Source organism: Camelus bactrianus, chromosome X (genome assembly GCF_048773025.1).
Source record: "Camelus bactrianus isolate YW-2024 breed Bactrian camel chromosome X, ASM4877302v1, whole genome shotgun sequence".
Lineage (NCBI taxonomy): Eukaryota > Metazoa > Chordata > Mammalia > Artiodactyla > Camelidae > Camelus > Camelus bactrianus.
Window position 1 is genome coordinate 16,175,351 of NC_133575.1, and position 22,261 is coordinate 16,197,611.

Consider the following 22,261-nt stretch of genomic DNA (forward strand, 5'->3'; position numbering starts at 1 on the left):
TCAGAAAAATGAGACAGGTACCCATGCATTTCTTGTCAGCATTGAAATAATTGCCATGATACCTGCCCTAATGGGTATCACCTTAACCTAAAATTATTCTACTGTACCGTTTAAAATTTTTCCACTTCAAACCCCCAAAATGATTAATTAGATTGTCACTATTTAAGGAATGGGCCCAAAGTATTGGTTTACAAGGTGAAACTTTGGTGGAACAGTGAAGCAAGGGACAGAGGATAGGGACAATGAGTATAGGGAGACTTGAGGCTTAGCCCTGTAATTTCATGGGCATTTCACCTTGGACAAACTGTGTAATTGTTGTGCCATATATAAACAGAAATAATTCTATTACTGTGAGGACAAATTAGATGTATTAAATATGATTCACAAATGTGAAGTGAAAAACTAAAGAAGAGTAAAGTGAAGTGAAAAAATAAAGAAGAGTAATATTATAAAATGAATGAGAAATAAAACAATTTGATACAAGGAATTAGAATAACAACTTTGTTTTAAATAATAAATGTACATAGTTTTTTTTTCTCCATTTGGTATTAGTTTTCTTTAGCTGCGTAGAAAGTGATTTACATGCTGAGAGAAAATTTTCAACATGTGAAACATTTTAAACCAGATTTTGAAATGTTAAATACAGAGTGGAAATTTCCCTTTAAAATTCAAGTTCTGGCATTATACTTCTACCTGGAATGGTCCCCTCTAAATTGTATGTATTAGAATGTCTTTGTATTTTTTTGTGGGCTTGCTCACTTTTCATCCTTTTAAGATTAATTTTTCCCTGTCCTTGGATATCACTGATTTTCTGAATAGTGTTTGAAACATACTTCTTACCCTTACCATTCCCAGCTCAAAGTTAGAAAGAAAAGATCAACAGTCTTTCACCTAAGATTGTTATAAAATAACTTTTGAGAAGGAAAAATGCAAAGAAAAGAGAAATTCTAGAGACCTTTCTAAAAACATCAGTCTGTTTTAAGTATGTAATTATTACCTATTGCATAGTCAACACTTCCCTCCCCACCTCTGAAATTTGAAGAAATAGCATTTACATTCAAAAAATCTTAACTGAGAGAATCTTCACAAAGAACTAAATGTTCATTTAGATGTTGAAGGAGAGCTTTTATGGTCTTAACTTGAAATTCTTCCATTGATGTTGTATGCCATTAGTATAAAGATGTGTATGTAGCACATTCTATACTCGAATTATTTTCTTTTTTTTTAATATGAAAGTAATATAATCTGCTTTATAGAAAAAATTGGAGTAATGAAAAGAATAAAAAATATCACTTGTAATGAAAAAATTTAAAAAATCATTTACTCCTTCCACCCAAAGAAAACCCTTGTTATCATTTTGCATGTTTTATTTGCCATTTCACCTGTTTTTATGTACATATATTTGTTTTTGAATATAGTCTTTCATTTAGTATTGTGCCATAGTGTTTTTTAAAATTTTACCACATAGTTCAAATTGGGCCTTTTGTCCTTTAAAATAATAATACTCATTAATTTGAAAAATACAGAAAACTGTAAAGAAAAATAGTTACTGTCATCCCAACCTGAGCACAGAAATGACTGCCACTGCTTTAGTCTTTCCTGTAATAAATATCCTTAATTAATTTATTATTCTGACTCTCTGACAGTTCATTTGATTGATTTTATTCCATATTTACGTGTCAGATTTATTTTGTTTCATTTTAAATCTTTATTCAAGAAAATGGAAAAAAAGTCTTCAAAGGTCAATATTGAAAAAGTTTCTTTTTGATTGGCAACTTCCTCTAGATTGTGCGTGTGAGCTTTCTAATCATTTTTGTTACCTTTACATTAAAGACAAATCAGTAAAAGTAAACAATTTATGAGCTTTTTTTCTAAGTATGCATTTTAAAATAAAAATATAAGTGAACATATTGAGTGTCTAGCCCTTTTTTAGAAATATTTCTGATTGAATTTAATGTAATTTATATTAATTGAGTTGTTATTTACTCAAAATAAATATGCAAGAGAAAATAAGAACTTTATAGGACTTACTGAATTGGTATTTGTGGTTTAAATTGTTAGGACATGTATCTATAAATACTAAAAAATTAAAATAAAAAATTGCAGAATTTTGTAAAAACAAATGATCTAGAAGTGATTGTACTGTTTTATTAAGGACTTATGCAAGGAAATCTGGCAATAACTATTATATTTTACTTTATTGACAATAGTTGATATATTTTAATCTATTTCATTTTATCTATATGAACAGTACCTCCTTTACCTTCCTAGTTGACATTTTATATCATTTACTCTTAGATTTTATGGCAAAATAGTATATTGGGCTTTGACATAAAGTAGATCTGAGTTCATTCTGGCTCTGCTTTTTGACAAGATTGTATAAACTTGGACAAATTCCTTCATATCTCTGATACTCTGTCGTTATCTGTAAAGTAGATCACCATCTTGTTGGATTATTATAGATGAATTGCTGTAGATATTGGAAATTGATCTAGCTCATGATCTGACATTTAATAGCAGCTTAATAAATGATAATTTCAGTTACCTTGTATAGCAATAGAGCCTTTGATAACTCTAAACTCAATGTGTTGTTCTACACTAAATTTAAAGGAGTGGTTCTCTGCTTACTTTTGATATTGACTGGCAATGAAGAAAGACCTATTTCTAGAATAAGGAATTTTTTTAAAAAAGGATTTTGGTTTAATTTAGGATTTTTTTTAGAGTTTAATGCAAATTGGTAGCTGTGCTTTATATTCTGGATATTTTGAAACATCCATGTTCAAATGTGATACAAAAATTATTTTTGATCACCTGTGAATTCGCCATCCCTATCCACATATTCAAGTAACCTAGAGTTGAAAATGGAAAACTCAAAACATGCAAAAGGCCAGTGTATTACAGTCAGTCATACAGAATATGTGTTGAAAAGGGATATTAAGATTCAAGTAGTAGTGAAATATATGTAGAGTTCTAAATTGGAAATATAAATTACACTGGGGTAGGCAGGCTATATATTCTATGGTTCATGTAGTAAGTATTAAAACATATGAAAGCTCAGCCAGGATAGTCTATTATTTATCTTAAACACAACTTTAAATATTATTTTTGCTGTATTCTCAGGGTTAGTGTTTAAGCCTTCCTGAATCAGACATTCTAGGTGACCTGAAAATTGGACTGGGGCTCTTGGGATTGAAACTGGGGCATATCAGACCAAAAACCAGGACAAACTTTATATGTAATTTTTAAACAGTATGAATTATATTACTTAGCGTACTTGTTGAAGGCAATATGGAAGGTGACTCTTTTTTTATTTTATATTTAAACAATATATTTACTTCAATATAATTATACTTAACTCCTTTAGGTTTTCTTCAGCTGTTTATTGATGATAAAGAAGCAAAACCATTATTCTTTTAAGCTTTTCTTTATTATTCTAATATAATGAATCAGAAGTTAGATATGGAATTACTAGGCATAGTATCCAGATAGCTTGATGACTTTTTTCTGACAAGTATAAAACTAAAAATATATAGAATTTGTGAAGCTGAGATTAGGTTATGTATATATGCCTATATCCTTTTTTTTTTTTTTTTTTTTTTTTTAGGGAGAAGGTAATTAGGTTTACTTATTTAATGGAAGTACTCGGGATTGAACCCAGGACCTCATGCATGCTAGACAAGTACTCTACCACTGAGCTATACCCTCCCCCCACTTTTGATGGTCTAGAATATAGCTTTATAATCAGAATAGATATAAATATACAAATAGAAAGAGAGAGAAGTCCTCATTCTTGATATAAAAAATGATTATTGGTAGCTGCAGGTTTTCTGGTGGTTCAGAATGAAAGGTAAATAAAAGTGATGAAATTATTACATGCTAAGACTTTAAGGAAGCACTGTTTAGAATATTTGGACGTAATTTATTGTTACTCCAGCTTTCTGAAACTTGCCTGACTTGTAAAAAAAAAACTTTAAAACTTACTGTATATTAAACAAAAATGAAATAGATTTTTTGTAGGCTTATTTTTTTTTTACAAGCCTAGACTATATTGAGTGTTATCTTAACATCTTGCCAAAACGCTTTTAAAGATGTACATAGTATCACCATGAGTAATAACAGAACTAGATATGTGGCATAGGATACTACAAATTCTTTTAGATAGCAAATGGCAGGATACTATTTCTTTGACAACTATTTTCTCACTATTATGTTTTTAAATTTATGTAATATTTTATATATATGCAAAAGAATGTATGTTATATGTTATGAAGCATAAAAATATTCATAAATGGGCTGTATAATTTAATCGCTAGAGCATTACCAACATTATTTTAGTTATAATTGTAACCCTCCCTCATTTCATTACCCTGCTTCTTCTCAGGGTGTTTATTACTTCGTACTTTTCTTAGAATAGTTTCATACATTTTCTAGATATCTCATTTAATTATGCTTCTCTTTGAGCTTTGTAAAAATAGTATCTGCATATTACTTTTTTCATTTGATCTTGTATTTCTGACTTCATTCATGTTTTGTTTAGTCACTGTAGTTCATTTGTTCTCCCTTCAGATAATATTTAATTGTTTGTATATACTCCAACATGTTTATCCATTCTCCTTACCATGAACATTTGTATATATACCTATATTAAAGTTTATAAATAGGAGGATGACTGCTGGGTTATACAGTACTGTATACATGCTCATCTTTACAATTGTACCACCTCCTGTTCTCAAAGTCTTTTTGCTTATTTATGTAATGTACTTTCATTGTCCTCCTACTTTCTGAATTACTATACTTTGTCATACTATTTTATTGTGCAGTTCACCTTTTGGGAGGCTTTTTAAATTTTCTCACAAAGACTCTAAGAAGATAGAACTTTTACCATTATTGCCATATTATGTATAAGGAAGTAGATGCAGAAAGATGAGTTAGGTGATTCTTAACCCTTGTAGGTGATGCGTTTTTAAGAAGAGAATCCCTGATATGCTCCCATTTGTAATGTACTGTGATTATTCTTTTTAAAGACTCAAGCCAAAAGTAATACTAACCCATTTAAGAAAAGGTTTGCAGTGGGAGACTTGGTGAAGGCATGTTGTCTGCCTTTTGCACTTGTGTGTCTTCAGTGCCTGGCAAATAAATGTCTGTTGGAAGAATGAAAGCATTCATTTTCCCCTTAAAATTTCATACCCCCAAAAAAGGGTTATAGGATTTTAAATGTAGCTGCTATACATTCTGATGCTCATGAAGACCTGAGAGAATGAAACAGAAAATACTTTTTTCAAACTTGATGAAATTCAGGTGTATCATTATTATAAATACAAAATTAGTCCTTAAAATTTTAAGGCTGTTTCTTCATATTTCTTGTCCTTTTAATGCTTGCAGCTCCAGGGAGATGAGTTGGGGGCAACAGTGGTGATGGCAGTTTCCTCCATGAAACTAACTGGTGAACTGGGGAGGGCAGAGGAAAGGAATTATTGTGGAGATGATCAGAGGCTTGGAGGCGAAGGCTGGTTTGGGAGCTAGAAAAGGTTCCTATTACTCTTCAATCTGCTTCCCACCCTCTCCAAATAAATCCATGTGTGCATTTTTGAGTATCATTTAGAATGCTTTTGTAGCTTAAAAATTTCAAGTTTGTTGAATATATGTATGTATATGCATGATAGGGACATTGTGCTGTACATCATAAATTGACACATTGTAACTGACTATACTTCAATTTTTAAAAATTCCAAGTTTGATCTGATAGCAAATTTGGAAACCTGAGCCATAAAATAATATAGAACATAATGTTGTTGGACTCTGCAGTGCCATAGTAGGAATTATCAAAGTACTTAAAGGGAAAAATCAAAAGGTTCCATTAGGTACCTTTATTGGTGCTGGTTTTGTAAATATTTTCTTGTGTCTCTTGCTCTTATTTAAGTGCAATCCCCAAAGTTTATAATGCCTTTTGAAATGTCTACCCTAGCGCTATTCAGCAGTTATTAATACTATACTTATTAATTTCCTTTTTAATGTCTCACTGTTTTCCATAGCCCTCCTCATCCCACTAAATATCTTAACTGGGCTTCCTGTTTCTTCCCATTAAACTATCTACACAAACATTCTCCTGTCTTGTCTCCCCACAAGGATTCTGAACTGCCTTCAAAAATTGAAATGCATTCTGCCCTTTGCCCTTCTATTCACTTTTGTAATTCCTCCCTCAAACCACGTCATCTGGATAAACCCTATTTCTTATGACATTTTAAAATTATTAGCAAGAAAAAAAGGCTATGTAAAGTTTAATGGACAAGCAATAACTATTTTAAGGATTGGCAAAATGCTTTTACAACATATTATCAGATTTGTTCCTCACAATAATCAGATGAAGTAGATAGACCAAATGCCATTATCTTGATTTTGTAAATTAGTATTTGGAATTTCAGAGGAACAGTGACGTGATCAGTAAGTGACACGGCCAGGACTTAAATCCATGTGTTTTGACATAGTTTGTAATACTTCTTGCTCACTGCTCCTCAAGCTTGACTTAACCTTAGAATCAAGTAAAGACGTTTTTATTTAAAAACACTGATATGTGGATCGCTTTTGAGACCTATTAGACTCTCTGTGGTGGGGTTGGAATTGGTATTTTTAAAACAATGCCTCAGTTGATTCTAATATGGAGCCAAAGTTGATAACTACTGTGATGTACTCACACTTTACTGGTTTAGTATGAGGTGAATGTGAGGTGGGAATAATATGTGATCAAGAACAGTGTTTCCCAATAGTTGGTCCATGGACCATGATTCACCTAGGGAAGCTTGTTAAAAATAGAGATTCCCTAAACTTCACCACAGTCCGAATGACTGAGAACTATGGATCAGGAAGTTCAGCTATCTATAGGTGATATCAGCCCAGAGCCCACACTTTGATAAAAGAGCCTAGTTAAAGTTTTCAATTTACAACTGTAGTTATCAGTTCAGAGTCCATCTGTGCCATAAATATGTATCTAAAAGGATTAGACTTGTTCTTTGAAACATGAACTGTAAGTTATTAATGAAAATGGTCATTGTGCATTTGTAATAAGGAGAGAACCAGTGCTAGAAACTAATGCAGTATCAATAGAGAGGCAAGAACTAGAAGTCAATAAAACAAGAAGGAATAATAATAACATTTTTAACATTTACTATGAATCATATTGTGCCTTACATGGATTATATCATTGAGTCATTACACAAATCTATCACATGAATTTTCATACCTACATAAGATGAAAGTAGCAAATCAAAGAAAATATGGAGCTACTAGTTACAGGCACTAACTTTCTAAGGCATTTTACCCCTGCTGCCAAAGTAGGTTTTGATAACCCAGGTCCCTTGGGTTGGAACCGGTCAGAATAACTGCCAATATCAGATGGGTAATTCAGATGAAAGGAAACCCCAACACAAGTGAAGTAATGGATTGAAATTGAATATTGACAGTGGCAGGTTGAAGAACTGGTCAGAATTAACTAATTAGGACAAGTGAGCACGAATCAAACTTACGAAATGAGACAAAAATTCTCTGAAATACAAGATGGGAAAAGACTAGGTTTGCATGAACGTAGCAAAATGTAATCTGAGGTTAATTGTGAATTACTGTGTATGAGGAGTGACATAGCATCTCTGAAAAATAGCACTCATATTTCCTGAAATGAGTAAGTGCAACATGTAAAATCCATGGAATACTTACTCTATTAAATTCTGCATTGGTCAGGTCTTCATTTGCATGAGTGTTCTATTTTTTCCCCTTTTGTTTGGTGGAGGATTGTATCAAGTCAGGGTAAACTAGATTATGCGGTAGTAACAATCTGAAAATGTTAGTGGCTTCCAATAATACTCATACCTAGTGTTCATGTTCCATGTCCATCCTGGGTTGCTATAGCTCTACTCCACATCCTCTTCACTTCAAAGCTTAGAATAGCCTCTTCTTAAACACTGCTGGCAGAGGGAAAAGAGAGCATGGTGAACTATGCACTGGTTCTTAAAGTTTCTGCATGGAGATGATACATAGCACTTCTGCTCACATTTCGTTGGACAAAGGAAGTCATATATCCACCACGGCCAACTTCAGTAGCTCCAGGAAATTTACTTTTCCTTAAGAAAAGAAAGTGTATGTTTAGAATTCATAAACCGAATCTGCTACAGTAATGAACCTGTAAAGAATTCTGATATAGCATTGTAGAATTTTAAAGACAACAATGTTTACTTGAATGTAAGGAAAGAGACAATAAAATTAGGTGTTAAAATTTTATATATGAAGAAAACAGCTTGGTAAAGGTTGAATTTAAAGAACTTCTCTTCCCTCAGTGGTATGTTTGTATGCATCTGTGTGTGTGTTGGTATTTTAAATGTAGTCTACTGGAATATGGGTGGTAGGTGTGGTAGGAGGGGGAAGACTACTTGAATTTTTTCAAAGCACAAAATTCTGCCCTATAATCACTGAGTGTTACTAGTAGGAAACACTAAACGAATACTGATTCTATTAGTATCTGTTTTGAAGGTGTACCAAATTAAACCTTGATTTAAGCTAGTACTATTACTTGGACAGTTTAGTATTTATCAGGCTTTAGATATCTTATCATCATCAGTGATCTAAAAATGTTTATTGAATTCCTGGGTAAATGGCACTTTTTCAAATGTTGGACACAGTTACTGAAAAGAAATGGTTCCATTTTGTCCAAGAAAATGCAATCTAAATAGATTTTTTAAAAAAGATAGATGGGCTTAAGGAATTTTTTAAACTAATATTTGGAATTTGTTTTGAATATACTATAACTTCCATTTATTTTCTGGCAGTCAAGTGTATGATCTTGAATTGAAGAATCAATGTTTAATTTATATTTTTATTTGTAATGGAGTGTGATACTTATCTTTGCTTGAACTCTTTAGCTGGATTGATTTATCAGAAGGGAAAAATTATCCTCCATCACTTAGACCTTATAGATTTTTTTTCCCTAAAGATATATTAGATGGTCATTATAGTCAGTAGCTTGAATGTGTGGAAGCTAGAGAGGCTTTTTATTACAAGGAAATTTTAGCTTCATTGTATGAATATAAAATTCTTATTATCTTTTACATAATCTGAATCTTCATGCAGAGAAAAGCCCAATTATTTTTGTTGAAAGTATCTGCTGAGATCATGCAAATTACAGTTTAAAACCAAATTCATGTTTAAAATAATTTTAAAACTGTGAAACTCAGTCTATTTTTGTACAAAATAGGAGTGTGGAGAAACTGAATGTACTGTAGTAGTTTGTTTAGCAATTAGTTTTTTTTTTAAGGTGGTTTTAAAAGTTGCATATTATACCTAACCCATAAAACCTCTGTTAAAAATATTTACTATGGAATGTAAAAAGAGACTCAATGTAATAAAATAATCAAAGTTGATAAATTTGGATTTTATTTATAGAATGTACAGAGCACCTTGAGAAATTAAAGAGACAGTCCAGTTGAATATAGGGTTCCTTCTTTGAAAATATTGACAATCTAATGGGAAAGACTAAGACTAACAAATAGATTACCGATGGAAACATAAAATATGTATAGTTAGTGGTTACCTGATTGGTCATTCAAAGCCATTTAGGTTTTGCCTCAAGACATGCAGGAGAAACAAACTTGGTTCGTAATGGGGATTAGCACACTTGCTGCACCTTCAGGTTGTCAAAACAAAGCTATTAAAGTTATAGGAATCACCATCTCACTCTAATGAGGTTTCTATTCAGTGGTGCCTTGACTTGACATTTTTACTTTTCATGCATTTTGACACTTCAATCTTGAAAAGCCTCAGTGGATTTTGGATTTGTTAGAGAGCCATTTGGATGCTGAAAAAACAGTCAGCTCCGCTTCTGCCTGTACCCCCAAGTCTCTGTATGCTAAATGATTAGTTTCCACACCCATTCAACTATTGGAACATTTATCTTTCATTGTCAAGTGAAAGGCTAGAGTGATTAGAGTCAAATGGGGCTTCATTTTAGATGACCTCCTGGGGGAAAACCAGAACAGAATTTTGAAGAGGAATATGATCCAAGATGCCAAAAAATACGGTTATGTTCACTAACAGAAAGACTAAAATGGCCATTAAGTTCATGCCCACCCACATTCTCTTCCCATTCTTTGTTTATTGCACTTTTTATGTTTCAACTTGTAACCTTATTTAACCTAATGAAAATCTTAGCCAATTCCTTTTTAAAAAAACTGGCCATTTTAGGATTTTAGTAGATACCATTCCTCATGAACCTTCCTCTTCTCATTCCTGAAACAATGGCAGTAACACTAACAAGTTTGTGGTCATTGAGTCAGTCACAATGGTGAAGAGATTGCCAAGGAGGTACTCGTGGGATTATTATATCTCTGCCTTGTTTACCAGGGACATTTTTTATATCTGAAATTAGAGTTAAGCAATGGCATTTTGATAACACATTCAAGAAGAATACTGATACTTGTGTCTTCACCATAGACATTCTTCTTTGCACCCAGAACACTCAGTCAGCCTTCAATCTCTGATGAATATGAATTTAGTGTGGACTTTTATCTTCCATCCATTGCAAATCTTTTATCGCTGGCACAGCTTTCTCTATGCTCACAAAGCTATGAGATGGGTTCTTTGAACTCATTTTCATGACTCTTTTTCGTATATTATCTTACAGAGAGAACTGGTGTCATTTTACTGTGTTGCTACAGTAGATGTCATAATAGGCTGGAATCTGCCCTTTGCTAAAGGGAAAAAAAAAGTGAACAATCTGGTTAATAACTGGAGATTAAATGTCTTATTTTCTTCCTAGATATTGTTTTTACTGTTATTTGTTTGAAATTCTTATTATGTGGCTTCTTGTTTTGTAACTGTTGGATAGACTATAGTATATTTCTCTAGACCTGCACTGCTATCTAATATGGTAACCAGTAGCTGCAATTAAAATATAAAATTTAATTAAAATTAAGTAAAATTACAAATTCAGTTCTTCATTTGCACTAGCCACATTTTAAGTGCTTAATAGCCACACATGCTTAATGACTATTAGACAACACAGTCATAGAACATATTATTATAACTCTATTATTACTATAAGTTTTATTAGAGATGCCTCTATAACACCACTTTCTCCATTTACTCCTGGCCACACAACTAACTTTTCATCTGGCTCTTAAATATAAGCATTGTCTGATCTTGTCCTTACATATCTTCTCACTATACATATTCTTTTTTGATGAATTTGTTTTTTTTTTTTTCATGTACCTTTATCTATCTCCTCATGTAAATATCTCCAAGATCTGGCTCTATTCTAGATCCAGTTCAGCTTTTTCAGCTACTTGCTAGACAGCTTTGCATATGTCCTGACTCTCAGCCACTTCTAATTTCACATGCCCAAAACAGAATTAATTATCCCCCCTAAATTCTCTCCTCCTACCATCTCTACAGTGTCATTCGTCTATTTGCTCAAGCTTGAATTCCTGGGGTAATATTTAACTTTCCCCTCCCCATTATTCTCGATATCTAATGAATCAGTTACCCAATTCTCTCATTCCTGCCTACATATATGTCATCTGCCTCTTCTCATCTCATCTTCCACCATAACCTCAGTTCAAGCACTGATTAGATATCACATTTTCTATTTAAAGAGTGTTTTGACCATACCTCCAGTTTTTCTCCCTTCCAAATCCACAACTTCTTTCCTATCATTTTCATAAAACATACATCTGATCACATACTTCCCATACTCAAATATCTGTGAGCACTCCCTTGTAGCAGAGTAAAGTGCACACTTCTCCCTAGAAATGAAATGTCTACTTGGCATGTTTAGGAAGATACACAGTTTTGCAGAGCTTCTGCCATCTGAGACATGGCACCAAGGTTACTCTTGTAACTAAAGAAAAGGAACAAGAGGAAAGAAACCATGAGGAAAGGAACAAGAGATGTCTATTTGAGTTGTTAAGCTAGACCAAAGTTTCCAAACTCACCCCCCAAACTCCCTCAACACACACACACACACACACACACACACACACACACTCTTACCATTCACATTGCTATTTAACACCAACCATGGCACAAGGTAAGCTACCCTGACTTCAGAACCACTCCCAAAGAAAGTCACAAGAAATTGTCAGTTGACTGAGTTGTCTTTGCTACCCTGGTGGAATGGGGCTTCAAAATAGGTTGTTACAGAAAAATAAGTATTTTATTCCCTTTAAAACAACACAATTTCTCCATCCTAGCATTGATAGCTCTCCACAATATGACTCATTATTTTCTAGACTTTCTTTCTCACTGCACTCACCCCACATATCTTAGGCTGTAGCCAAATTGGTTTGCTTACTCCCGATTGTGCCTTTGTTCATTGTATTTGCATAATCTGGAATAGTCTTTCCCCTTGAACCCCCATTTCCATATTTAAAAGCTATCTAAGGCCAGCTAAAATATCATCTCTCCCAGAAGGTTATTCAAGAGTTAACAAGTCTAGGGGAAGGGTATAGCTCAGTGGTAGAGCACATGCTTAGCACGCACAAGATCCTGGGTTCAACCCCTAGTACCTCCATTGAAAAACCAAATAAACAAATAAGCCTAATCCACCCCCCAACAAAAAAAAATTTTTTTAAGTGAGCAAGTCTGAATTTTATCTCCTTTTTAATGGAAGCTTCTGTTAGTATTCATTTTGCCCACCTTGTATTATTATTTGAATGGTTTCTTCTCCTCTACTAAATAATGAAGTAATGATGGCCAAGGACTAAGTTTAATTTATCTTTGATCACCCAATAGTGCCTGACAGTGAATTGCATTTAGAAGATGCCCCAAAAAAACCTTTTTGGTAAATGGTATTGTGACTTAAGTAAACAAATTAATGAATAAGAGTATAACACTAACTCATTACATGAATTAATCACAAGCATATGAAGAAATTTTGGTAGCTTGATGATAGAATGTGTGAAGTATTCAGTATGAAGGTACCATTATCAAAGGTTTTCCCTAATGGATCATTTAAATATTACTTGTAAGCAAAACATTTTTTATATTTGTACGACTGTACTATAATATATGTACTTAAAAGGTAGAGATGAAAATTTATAACATTTATAATTATGATGTTCCATAAAGTAGCATATAGCATTAGAGACATACACTATTTCTCTTCCCTCTCTATGTATTTAATATTAATAACCTGCATACTATTCTTATGACTGTATATAACACACAATTGATGAGAAATATTACCTGTACTGAGCAGTCTAATCCCCAGGTACTTAAAACTTACTGACAAAGTATGGAACATCAATGGTAACATATAGGATAGAATTTTTTATGTATTCTACTCAGTATAGCAATTGGATCATTGTTTCACAGAAAGGATAACTGATTCTGATCCTGTATAAGTGCATAGCTCATCTGTGGGAGACTATTTCTGTGCATACTTACTTTTCTAAGGAAAAAAGTGATCAAAATTGAAGAAACACTCCTCACTTTTATGAATATTGTCTTATTAGGAATTTGGTGCATTTAAATGTGCATCACATGGTTTGTATAAGCATTATATGGAAAAGGATAAAGAAGAAATGCAAATGTTATTTTGCATGTACAGTAAAAGACAGCATGAGCTACTGAGGAGAATTCCTGGAAGCATATAGTGGCATAGCTCTAAATCCAATTTTAAACATCTAAATTTATTCATAACCTAAAAATAACTGGAACGTCAGAGGTGTACCTTTCCATAGTATGAATAGGTTCATAAAATGGAGATTTCTCCATATTCAGTGCTATTTTATTTTTAAAACTAGAGGTATGATCTTTTGGGAAAAGATTTGACCCTAAGTGTTAATAAAACCCACACTTGAGAAGCAAATATTTTAAAATCACATTTTGATGGAAATAAAATAATTTACTAATAAGATGAATCCCCCAAAGTACCTAGGGCTATTTAAATATTTAGCATGATAAAATGAACTTGATAAAATTATAGCTTAACTAAATAGAACATAGTCATTTAGTTTCTATTCTCCTCCCTAATATAAAGTAGCAGGTTAATATGCCCTTTTTTGTGTTGTTCCGTTTTGTTGTTTTGTTTTTATTATTCTGTCTTTCCCTTTATGAAAGCCTTTGGCTTTCAATAATGAAGGGGCATTCTGGCTGAAAGACAGCAGAGATATAAACAAGTAGAAGCAGTTGTCCAAAGTAGTAAGTTATTTAAAGAAAGAAATACGTTTACTAGCAGGAAAAGAAAAAGAAAAACCAATCAATATATTGGGGGAATGTATAAGCAAAACACATAGTTCTGAGGAGCTGAGAACTGAGAGTGAGTCAACAGCTATTTTTAGATCAGTTTACTGTTTTATGGATTCTTTATATTTGATTATTTTTTTGTTTGATTGGGTTTGGTATTTTTCTATCATATAATACCTTTTAAAATAGAATAACTGCTTCTCAAAATATTATCTTTATCAAAATCATCTTTGGGACCCCACTCCACATCTACTGAATCTCTTTTTCTGGGGATGGACCTGGGAATCTGCATTTTAACTCACTCCCAAGTGATTCCTACTTATATGCAGAACTAAAATCTTAAAATTACTGCAGTAGCTTAACTGTGTTTGAGTGTACTTTCATTGCTTTTGCAGTAATACCTTTATTTTATTTGCCTAAAGACCTAACTTTTTCCAAGACCCACTTAAAAGCCACCTTTTCCTGATTTTTTTTAAGGCAAAGTTAGTTGTTTCCTTCTCTGCTTCCCCAGTCTCATGATCCTGCCTTTATTATAGTAATTGTGGGTGTCCCAAAAGTCTTAGTGCATATTTAAGCTTTAATAACTTCACGTGTATAAATATGCTACAGACTTACACAAACATCATTTGAAAATTTAATAGTCTAATTTCTATTTCAAATAGTAAGTTTTTAATTTTAATATTTGTGTTTTTTTAGACCTATGGAAACACTCGGCTACTTCAGGCTCTTGATACATCTCGCTTAGACTTTGTCTTGGGGGGTCATGTCAGAATTGTCAAGTATGCATCAGTACTTCATTATTTGAGTAGTACTAAGGCCAAGATTCCGAATGTAATCCTTTTAGTCACTGAGGAGGAGCAGCTAATAAAAGTTTTACAAAGTTTGGAATTTGACTTGCATAGTGTATAGCACAACATAATGGTCATGTTGAATTTTAATAAGAAATATATTAATATTTTAAAATTTTAAGTAATTGACCTTTCATATGTTGATTTGTATATTTTATGGCATTTATACTTATAAAGTTATTGAAACTTAAAACTGCATGAAGATTGAAATTCTATGTATTTTAACTTATTTGTGTGAATCCCTATCTCCTTAATCTGTTTCTCTAAGCTATGTTTTATTCATCTTTATATCCCTAGTGCAGTAGATTAATGTTTGCTGAATCAAGAGAAAAAGTACATCTGTTATATATTGTCCAATTAGTTTTTACTATATTCAGTATCACTAAACTGTTACTAAATATATGGATATATTTAGTATATTTAACATTTAGCATCAAACATTAATATATTTAATAATATTTACTGTTTTCATCCATTGCTGTTATCCTTTTAGATGCTCAATTTGCTCCACCTCTGGCCAGTGTGAATCTCTTCATGTTGACTTCTGAGTCCTACTGATACAATCTTTGTAGTCTTTTTCTTTCTATCTTGTATCACAATATAATCCAAGTTCCTCTTGTGCAATTCCTACCCCAGACCTGGAATCAGTCATTTTCTACAAAGGCCTGGGAAATGGTATTTGAAGACCACCACCTGGGGGAGTTCATTTATTAATAGATTGGTCATTGTTTCTAGGCTTTTTCAGTGGACAGAGCTAAAAGAAACATATATACATATATACATACATAATACATCAAGAGACTCTAAAGGTTTTTACTTAACTTCTTATATATCTGCTTTCTCCCATGATGAAATTACTTACCAATGTTACCAAGAGTGATAGAATGATACTATCATATAATTGTTCTATTGCTTCATCCTATAAAACACACAACAATTTCAACAAAACAGTAACAGAATAACACACTGCTACCAACAATACAATTACTGAAAATAGTATATGACTTTAACAGTTCTTTTGTTATATCACACTATGGATGTACAAGTAAAGTATATTTTGAAGAGACTTGAAATAGTTACTCTCTGTGATTATTCTATCACAAGCGTGATATACATTTAGATCATATTTACTTTTTTCCTTGAGGAGAATCCCTTTGAAGTTTGAATGCTTAATCATATTCTCTGATTCTAGGAAGGTAAGTATTAATGAAACTTGCCTCCATTACAGCCGAAGCAAGCTGTAGAGGCAGCTTGGGGGAGACTGGGCAGCTTCCCAGCTTTTCCCAAGTGTAATTGTGTTTGAAGTTAACTTTATAAAATTGAACTCTTTCAAATTGAGATGTAAGTACAAATGCATTTTCCAAATATAAATATATTGTCTACACCTTGGCTCCTCTCTCTGTATAATTCATACTGAATTATTGAGTTGACTTTATATAAAGTATATAGACATAGATATGATTGTGTTTGTAACAAACTCCTTTGGCATAGGAGCCCTTCAGAATGGCAAGGCGCAATCCTTAAGTATTTCTATTAGTTTGTGAAGTGAATTAGACCAGAATTGAACTTTAAATATTTTGCCCCTGATGAGAATATGTACTACTTCTGACAAAGTACTGTAGTGAAATGACATTATCAAAAACTCTGTTGAACAAGATTCCTTTTTGTTAAAATTAAATTCAGGGGAAAAAATGAAATGGACTCTCATTCCTTGAAATATGCAGTACTGTGGAAAATGGATATTTTTTTCAAAATTAAATAGCCACATTTTTGAGGTAAAAATAGTTAAATTTTTTTAAATAATGATGCAGAACAACAATAAGTCATAGTTAAAATGTATTTATCATTTACTGTATGCCAGCTACTGTGCTAAGCTGTTTATCTCATTATCTCATTTGATTCTTACACACTCTTACTGAGTTATGACTAATAATCATGACCATTTTATAAATTCCTTGAGGAAATTGAACCATAGAAACACGAAGTTTCTAAGCAGAGATCACATTGCTATATTACTGCTTAGTTTAAGTCTAGCAATTGCAGACAAAGGTGAATTTTTTTAAATAATTTTTTATAATTTCAGGGACTCAAATTTAGGCAAGAACTATAATCTTGGTATTTATTGGTAGCATGTATCAATTTTAAATGCATAATATAAGGTATGTTTGATAGCTTGCTATAAAGCATTTCTTGAGATTTTGATATGTCTATTGAAATAAATATTAGTGTTGTTCTTAATGTTCCAGTCTATAATAAATTAACATTTGAAATGTTGAAACTATTTCAGCAAAATATATTTATCCACATGTAAAAGTTTAGACAGGAAATGATTTCAATAATTTTTCCAATATTTTTATGTCTAATGTGTATTGACATTTATTATGTGTGTTTAAAATTAGTAAAATTAGAAAATGCAGTTAAGCAAAAATAAGAATATCCCTGTAGAACGCAGCACCTGACCACAGTGCTGGGAGGGGGTACAATCTGCCCACCTGCCTCCCCCTGAGCGCAGCATCTGACTGCGGCATCAGGAGGGGGAGTGACCCACCCACCCACTGGGTAAGAGCTCAGCTCCTGACCCAGTGTTAGGAGGGGGCACGATCTGCTAGCCGACAGCCACTGGGAGCAGCGCAGACGAAGGCACCAATAGAGGGCCTCTGGAAACAACAAGCTGAGTTAGTGAAACAGGGCGAAGACGCAAAGACCTCTCGATAAAATCATTAAGAGCACACCGTCTCCAGGAGAACTAGATAATTGATACTCCTTAAGCCACAGTGCTAGAGAGGTATGAGCAATATGAAGACGCAGAGGAACCACTCCCAATTAAAAGATCAAGAGAAATCCCCTGAAAGCACGATCAAGGAAATAGACATTGATGGCCTACTACATCAAGATTTCAAAAAAGGAGTGATCAAAGTACTGAAGGAACTAAAAGAAATAGTGTTTAGAGATATAAAATATGTCAAACATGAAATAGAAGCTATAAAGAAGAACCAAGTAGAATTAGTAAACTCATTTGCTGAGATGAGAGCTGACCTAAAGGCTGTACAAAGCAGGCTAGATAATGCAGAAGAACGAATAAGTGACCATGAAGACAGGACAACAGAAAACACCCAATCAGAACAGCTGAGAGAAAAACAAATAAAAAACAATGAAAACAATATAAGGGACCTATGGGATAATATAAAGCGTGCCAATCTGCGCATAATAGGGGTTCCAGAAGGGGAAGAAAGATCAAAGGGGATCGAAAAGGTTTTTGAAGAAATCATGACTGAAAACTTCCCAAACTTAAAGAAGGAATCAGATATCCAAGTACAGGAAGTTCAAAGGGTCCCAGACAGGAAGAACCCAAACAGACCCACACTAAGACATATCATAATCAAGATGGCCAGTGTCAAGGAAAAAGAAATTATCCTAAAGGCAGCAAGAGAAAAACAAAGAGTGAGTTACAAGGGAACCCCCCATAAGGCTCTCAGCTGATTTCTCTACACAAACACTACAGGCCAGAAGGGAGTGGCAAGATATATTCAAAGTCCTGAATGAAAAAAAAGATGCAGCCTAGGATACTCTGTCTAGCAAGGCTATCCTTTACAATAGAAGGAGAGATAAAGAATTTCGCAGACAAGCAAAAACTAAAAGAGTTTAGCAACACTAAACCCATGCTAAAAGAAATATTCACAGGTCTACTCTAAATAGAAAAGAAGCAGGATGCTACAAAAATGAGAAACTCATAACTGGAAAGGAGATAACTGCCATGAATTACAAAAAGAATAAGCACAAAATTGTAAAAGAAGACATCTAAATCATTAAGAGTGGGAGAGGGAAGCAAGGAAAGCCACTGTGGAAAACAGTATGGTGATTCCTTAAAAGACTAGGAATAGACTTACCATAGGACCCAGGAATCCTGCTCCTGGGCATCTATCCAGAAGGAACCCTACTTCAGGATGACACCTGCATCCCAATGTTCATAGCAGCACTATTTACAATAGCCAAGACAGGGAAGCAGCCTAGATGTCCAACAACAGATGACTGAATAAAGAAGCTGTGGTATATTTATACGATAGAATACTATTCAGCCACAAAAACCGACAACATAACGTCATTTGCAGCAACATGGATGTTCCTGGAGGATGTCATTCTAAGTGAAGTAAGCCAGAAAGAGAAAGAAAAATACCATATGAGATCGCTTATATGAGGAATCTAAAAAATAAAAAAAAAATCAAAACAAAGCATAAATACAAAACAGAAACAGACTCATAGACATAGAATACAAACTTGTGGTTGCCAAGGGTGCCGGGGTGGGGGGTGGGAAGGGACAGACTGCGATTTTAAAATGCAGAATAGATAAACAAGATTATACTGTATAGCACAGGGAAAAATACACAAGATCTTGTGGTAGCTCATAACAAAAAAAAACTGTGACAATGAATATATGTATGTTCATGTATAACTGAAAAATTGTGCTCTACACTAGAATTTGACACAACATTGTACAATAACTATAACTCAATTTAAAAATGTAAAATAAAATAAAATAAAATAAAATAAAAAAGAATATCCCTGTAACTGACCATCAGAGATAACTACTGTGAATATTTTGGCATATAGCATTCCAGGTTTTTTCCCCATTCTTATTGCTGTTTTTGCTTGAATTTTCAAGACTTTAAAATTGTAGTATAATTCCTAAGGAAGTATTTTTAAAAGGATGCTTGATTCTTTTTTAAACTAATGTGTCTGTTTCTTTTTCTTTTTTAGGATTGTACTGTATATGAAACAGAGAATAAAATTCTTCATGTGGTAAGTATACTTGGATTAATTTTCATCTTCATTAAAAATTTTATATTCCCTTTTTTAACTAGTTATTAAATTAAAAGCTGCAGCTTGTGAAAAAAAAGTAAGCCTGGTGTATTTTATAGGAAAAGTACAAAAGAGTCAAAATTTAACAGGTTATATTAGTTATAACTATTCTGTTGTAACTTAATAAAAAAAATAGGATACAGTATTTTAATGTAATATAAAGCAAGGTTGGAATATAATAAAATTAAGAATCTGGAGAAGACAATTTGATATTGGAATTTTTCACTGTTTATCTGTGACAAAAAGAGGTCAGAGAAAAATACTTGGTTGTATAACAGAAGTAATTCACCTCTACTGTCATTTGAATGAATCACTGCTGTGATTCTATACTCGCCAACCTTCTAGGTTTTAACATGACAATATTTTTTTAATCGATTAATGATCTTGCAGGTATTTTATTTTACTACTAGAAATATTGAGTGTGAGTACATTATACTTTGTAGAAAGGCATCTTCTTTCTTCTTAGTCCACAGTTTGCTGCTTTTTTTGTAAATCTATTTCTTAGTTGGTGCTGTTCTGTCCTAATGATTTCACCTCTTTTAGAAATGCGGGACAACATAAGCAACATTGAAGTTTAGAAATGAATGCAGTATATTTACTTTGGCAATTTGAGACCTTAAAGATCTTTTCTAATGATGATCGAGACAGTGGAAGGCACTAACCAGTCAGTTCAGCTCAGAAAGCACTTGTATTTCCGTGTTCTTACTCTACTTCCCTTCCTGGCCTTTGTATGCAATATGGCCCAGCCTTCACTACAGGGTCATGTCCTTGTGTATTACTTTTCTCACAATAAGAGTTATTTTTTAAAAAAATAATAAAATAGTATACCAACAGATTCAGTGTCTAGTGCGGGCCTGCTCCTTGATTCAGAGAGTGTCCTCACACGATTGAAGGGGCGAGGAAGCTCTCTGGGGTCTCTTTCACAAGGACTCTGATCCCATTCAAGAGGGTTCCAAACTCATAACTTAATCACTTTTCACATGCTCCACTTCCAGATACCATCACCTTGGGGTTTTAACATAGGAATTTGGGAGGTTCACAAACATTGAGTCTATAACAGATGGTGAGGAATAAGAAAGTATGTGAGTTCTCACTAATATTTTTAAAATGAGGGTTTTTAATGATAGCTCAAAAAGATAATGCAAATGTCATTGGATTTATATATTTTTTAAAGAAACAAGCTCTGCATTTCTAAGTTAAATCATAAAGACTACCATGACTTTCCAGTGGCAGTCATCCTCAGAAAACAAAATATAAATTTTCATCTTATCAATTCATAAGCACAAATACACACACTGTTACACACACTAAAAATATCCAAATAATATCCAAATGCTGGTGAGAATCTGATGAAATTGGAATGGACATACTTCACTGCTTGGCATGTACATTCATAAAACCTTTTTAAGTTTTAGTCAATTTTAGGGCTCAAAAACATTAATACTAACATGTAGTATTTACAGTATACCTCAGGCACTATTTTAAATGCTCTATGCAAACTAACTCATTTGTTCCTCATAAAGGTGCGTGCTATTACTGTCATCTCCATTTTACAGATGAGGAAACTGAAACACAGAGAGTTTGGATGACTTTCCCAAAGTGACATAGTTGAAAAGGGTTTAGGACAGGATTTTAACTCAAGTAGTCTGGCCCCAGAATTCATATTCCAATACTATTTTGGAAATCTAGTCTAAAAATAAATTCTAAAACACAGTAACATTTTCTATGGAAAATATTTATAGCAGCACTATATGTAATAATGAAAAATAGGAAATAATAGGGTAATGCTTTGGTAAAGTATGGTGCATTCACAGGATGAAATATTTACTGTTCATAGTTACTATTTGAAATTTTATTTGTGAATATATGATTTTTAAATAAACTATTCATACATAAATGTATGAATATACCTAAAATATTTTGTGCCAAAATTAATGGAAAGATTCTAAATGATAATGTTAAGTAAAAACCAGGGTAAAGCATTATAAACAGAATAAATCATCATTGAAAATTGGGAAAGAAAATATTCTATATTAATATCTACTGTTGTAAGATAACAGCTGATTTTTCGTTTGTTTCAGATGTCCTCTCCATTTCCTTCAGTTAGTTTGCATTATTTTTATAATGAAAAATTATAAAAGTATACATTTAGTATCTTTATAATCCTGATGGCCTTTAATGGATAATTTTATGCTACACGTAGTGAAATAGTCATAAGTGACTTGGACTATCCTTAGGCTAGATTTCCTGTTCACCCTTCTTATCTTTACAATTGGAGAGAGTTGTTTATGCTTAAAATGGGAAAGTAGTAGACTCTGAAGACCAAAAAG

At 32.9% G+C, this 22,261-nt stretch overlaps 1 protein-coding gene across 5 annotated transcripts in view; it reads left to right on the forward strand.

Annotated features, from left to right (window-relative positions):
- CNKSR2 (connector enhancer of kinase suppressor of Ras 2) overlaps positions 1–22,261 on the forward strand; it is a 242,166-nt gene that overhangs the window by 73,255 nt on the left and 146,650 nt on the right. For all 5 annotated transcript variants that reach the window (XM_074360056.1, XM_074360057.1, XM_074360058.1 and 2 more), the window contains exon 5: positions 19,830–19,871. In XM_074360056.1, the coding sequence (XP_074216157.1) occupies positions 19,830–19,871 (42 nt within the window). The remainder of the gene's footprint in view (positions 1–19,829; positions 19,872–22,261) is intronic.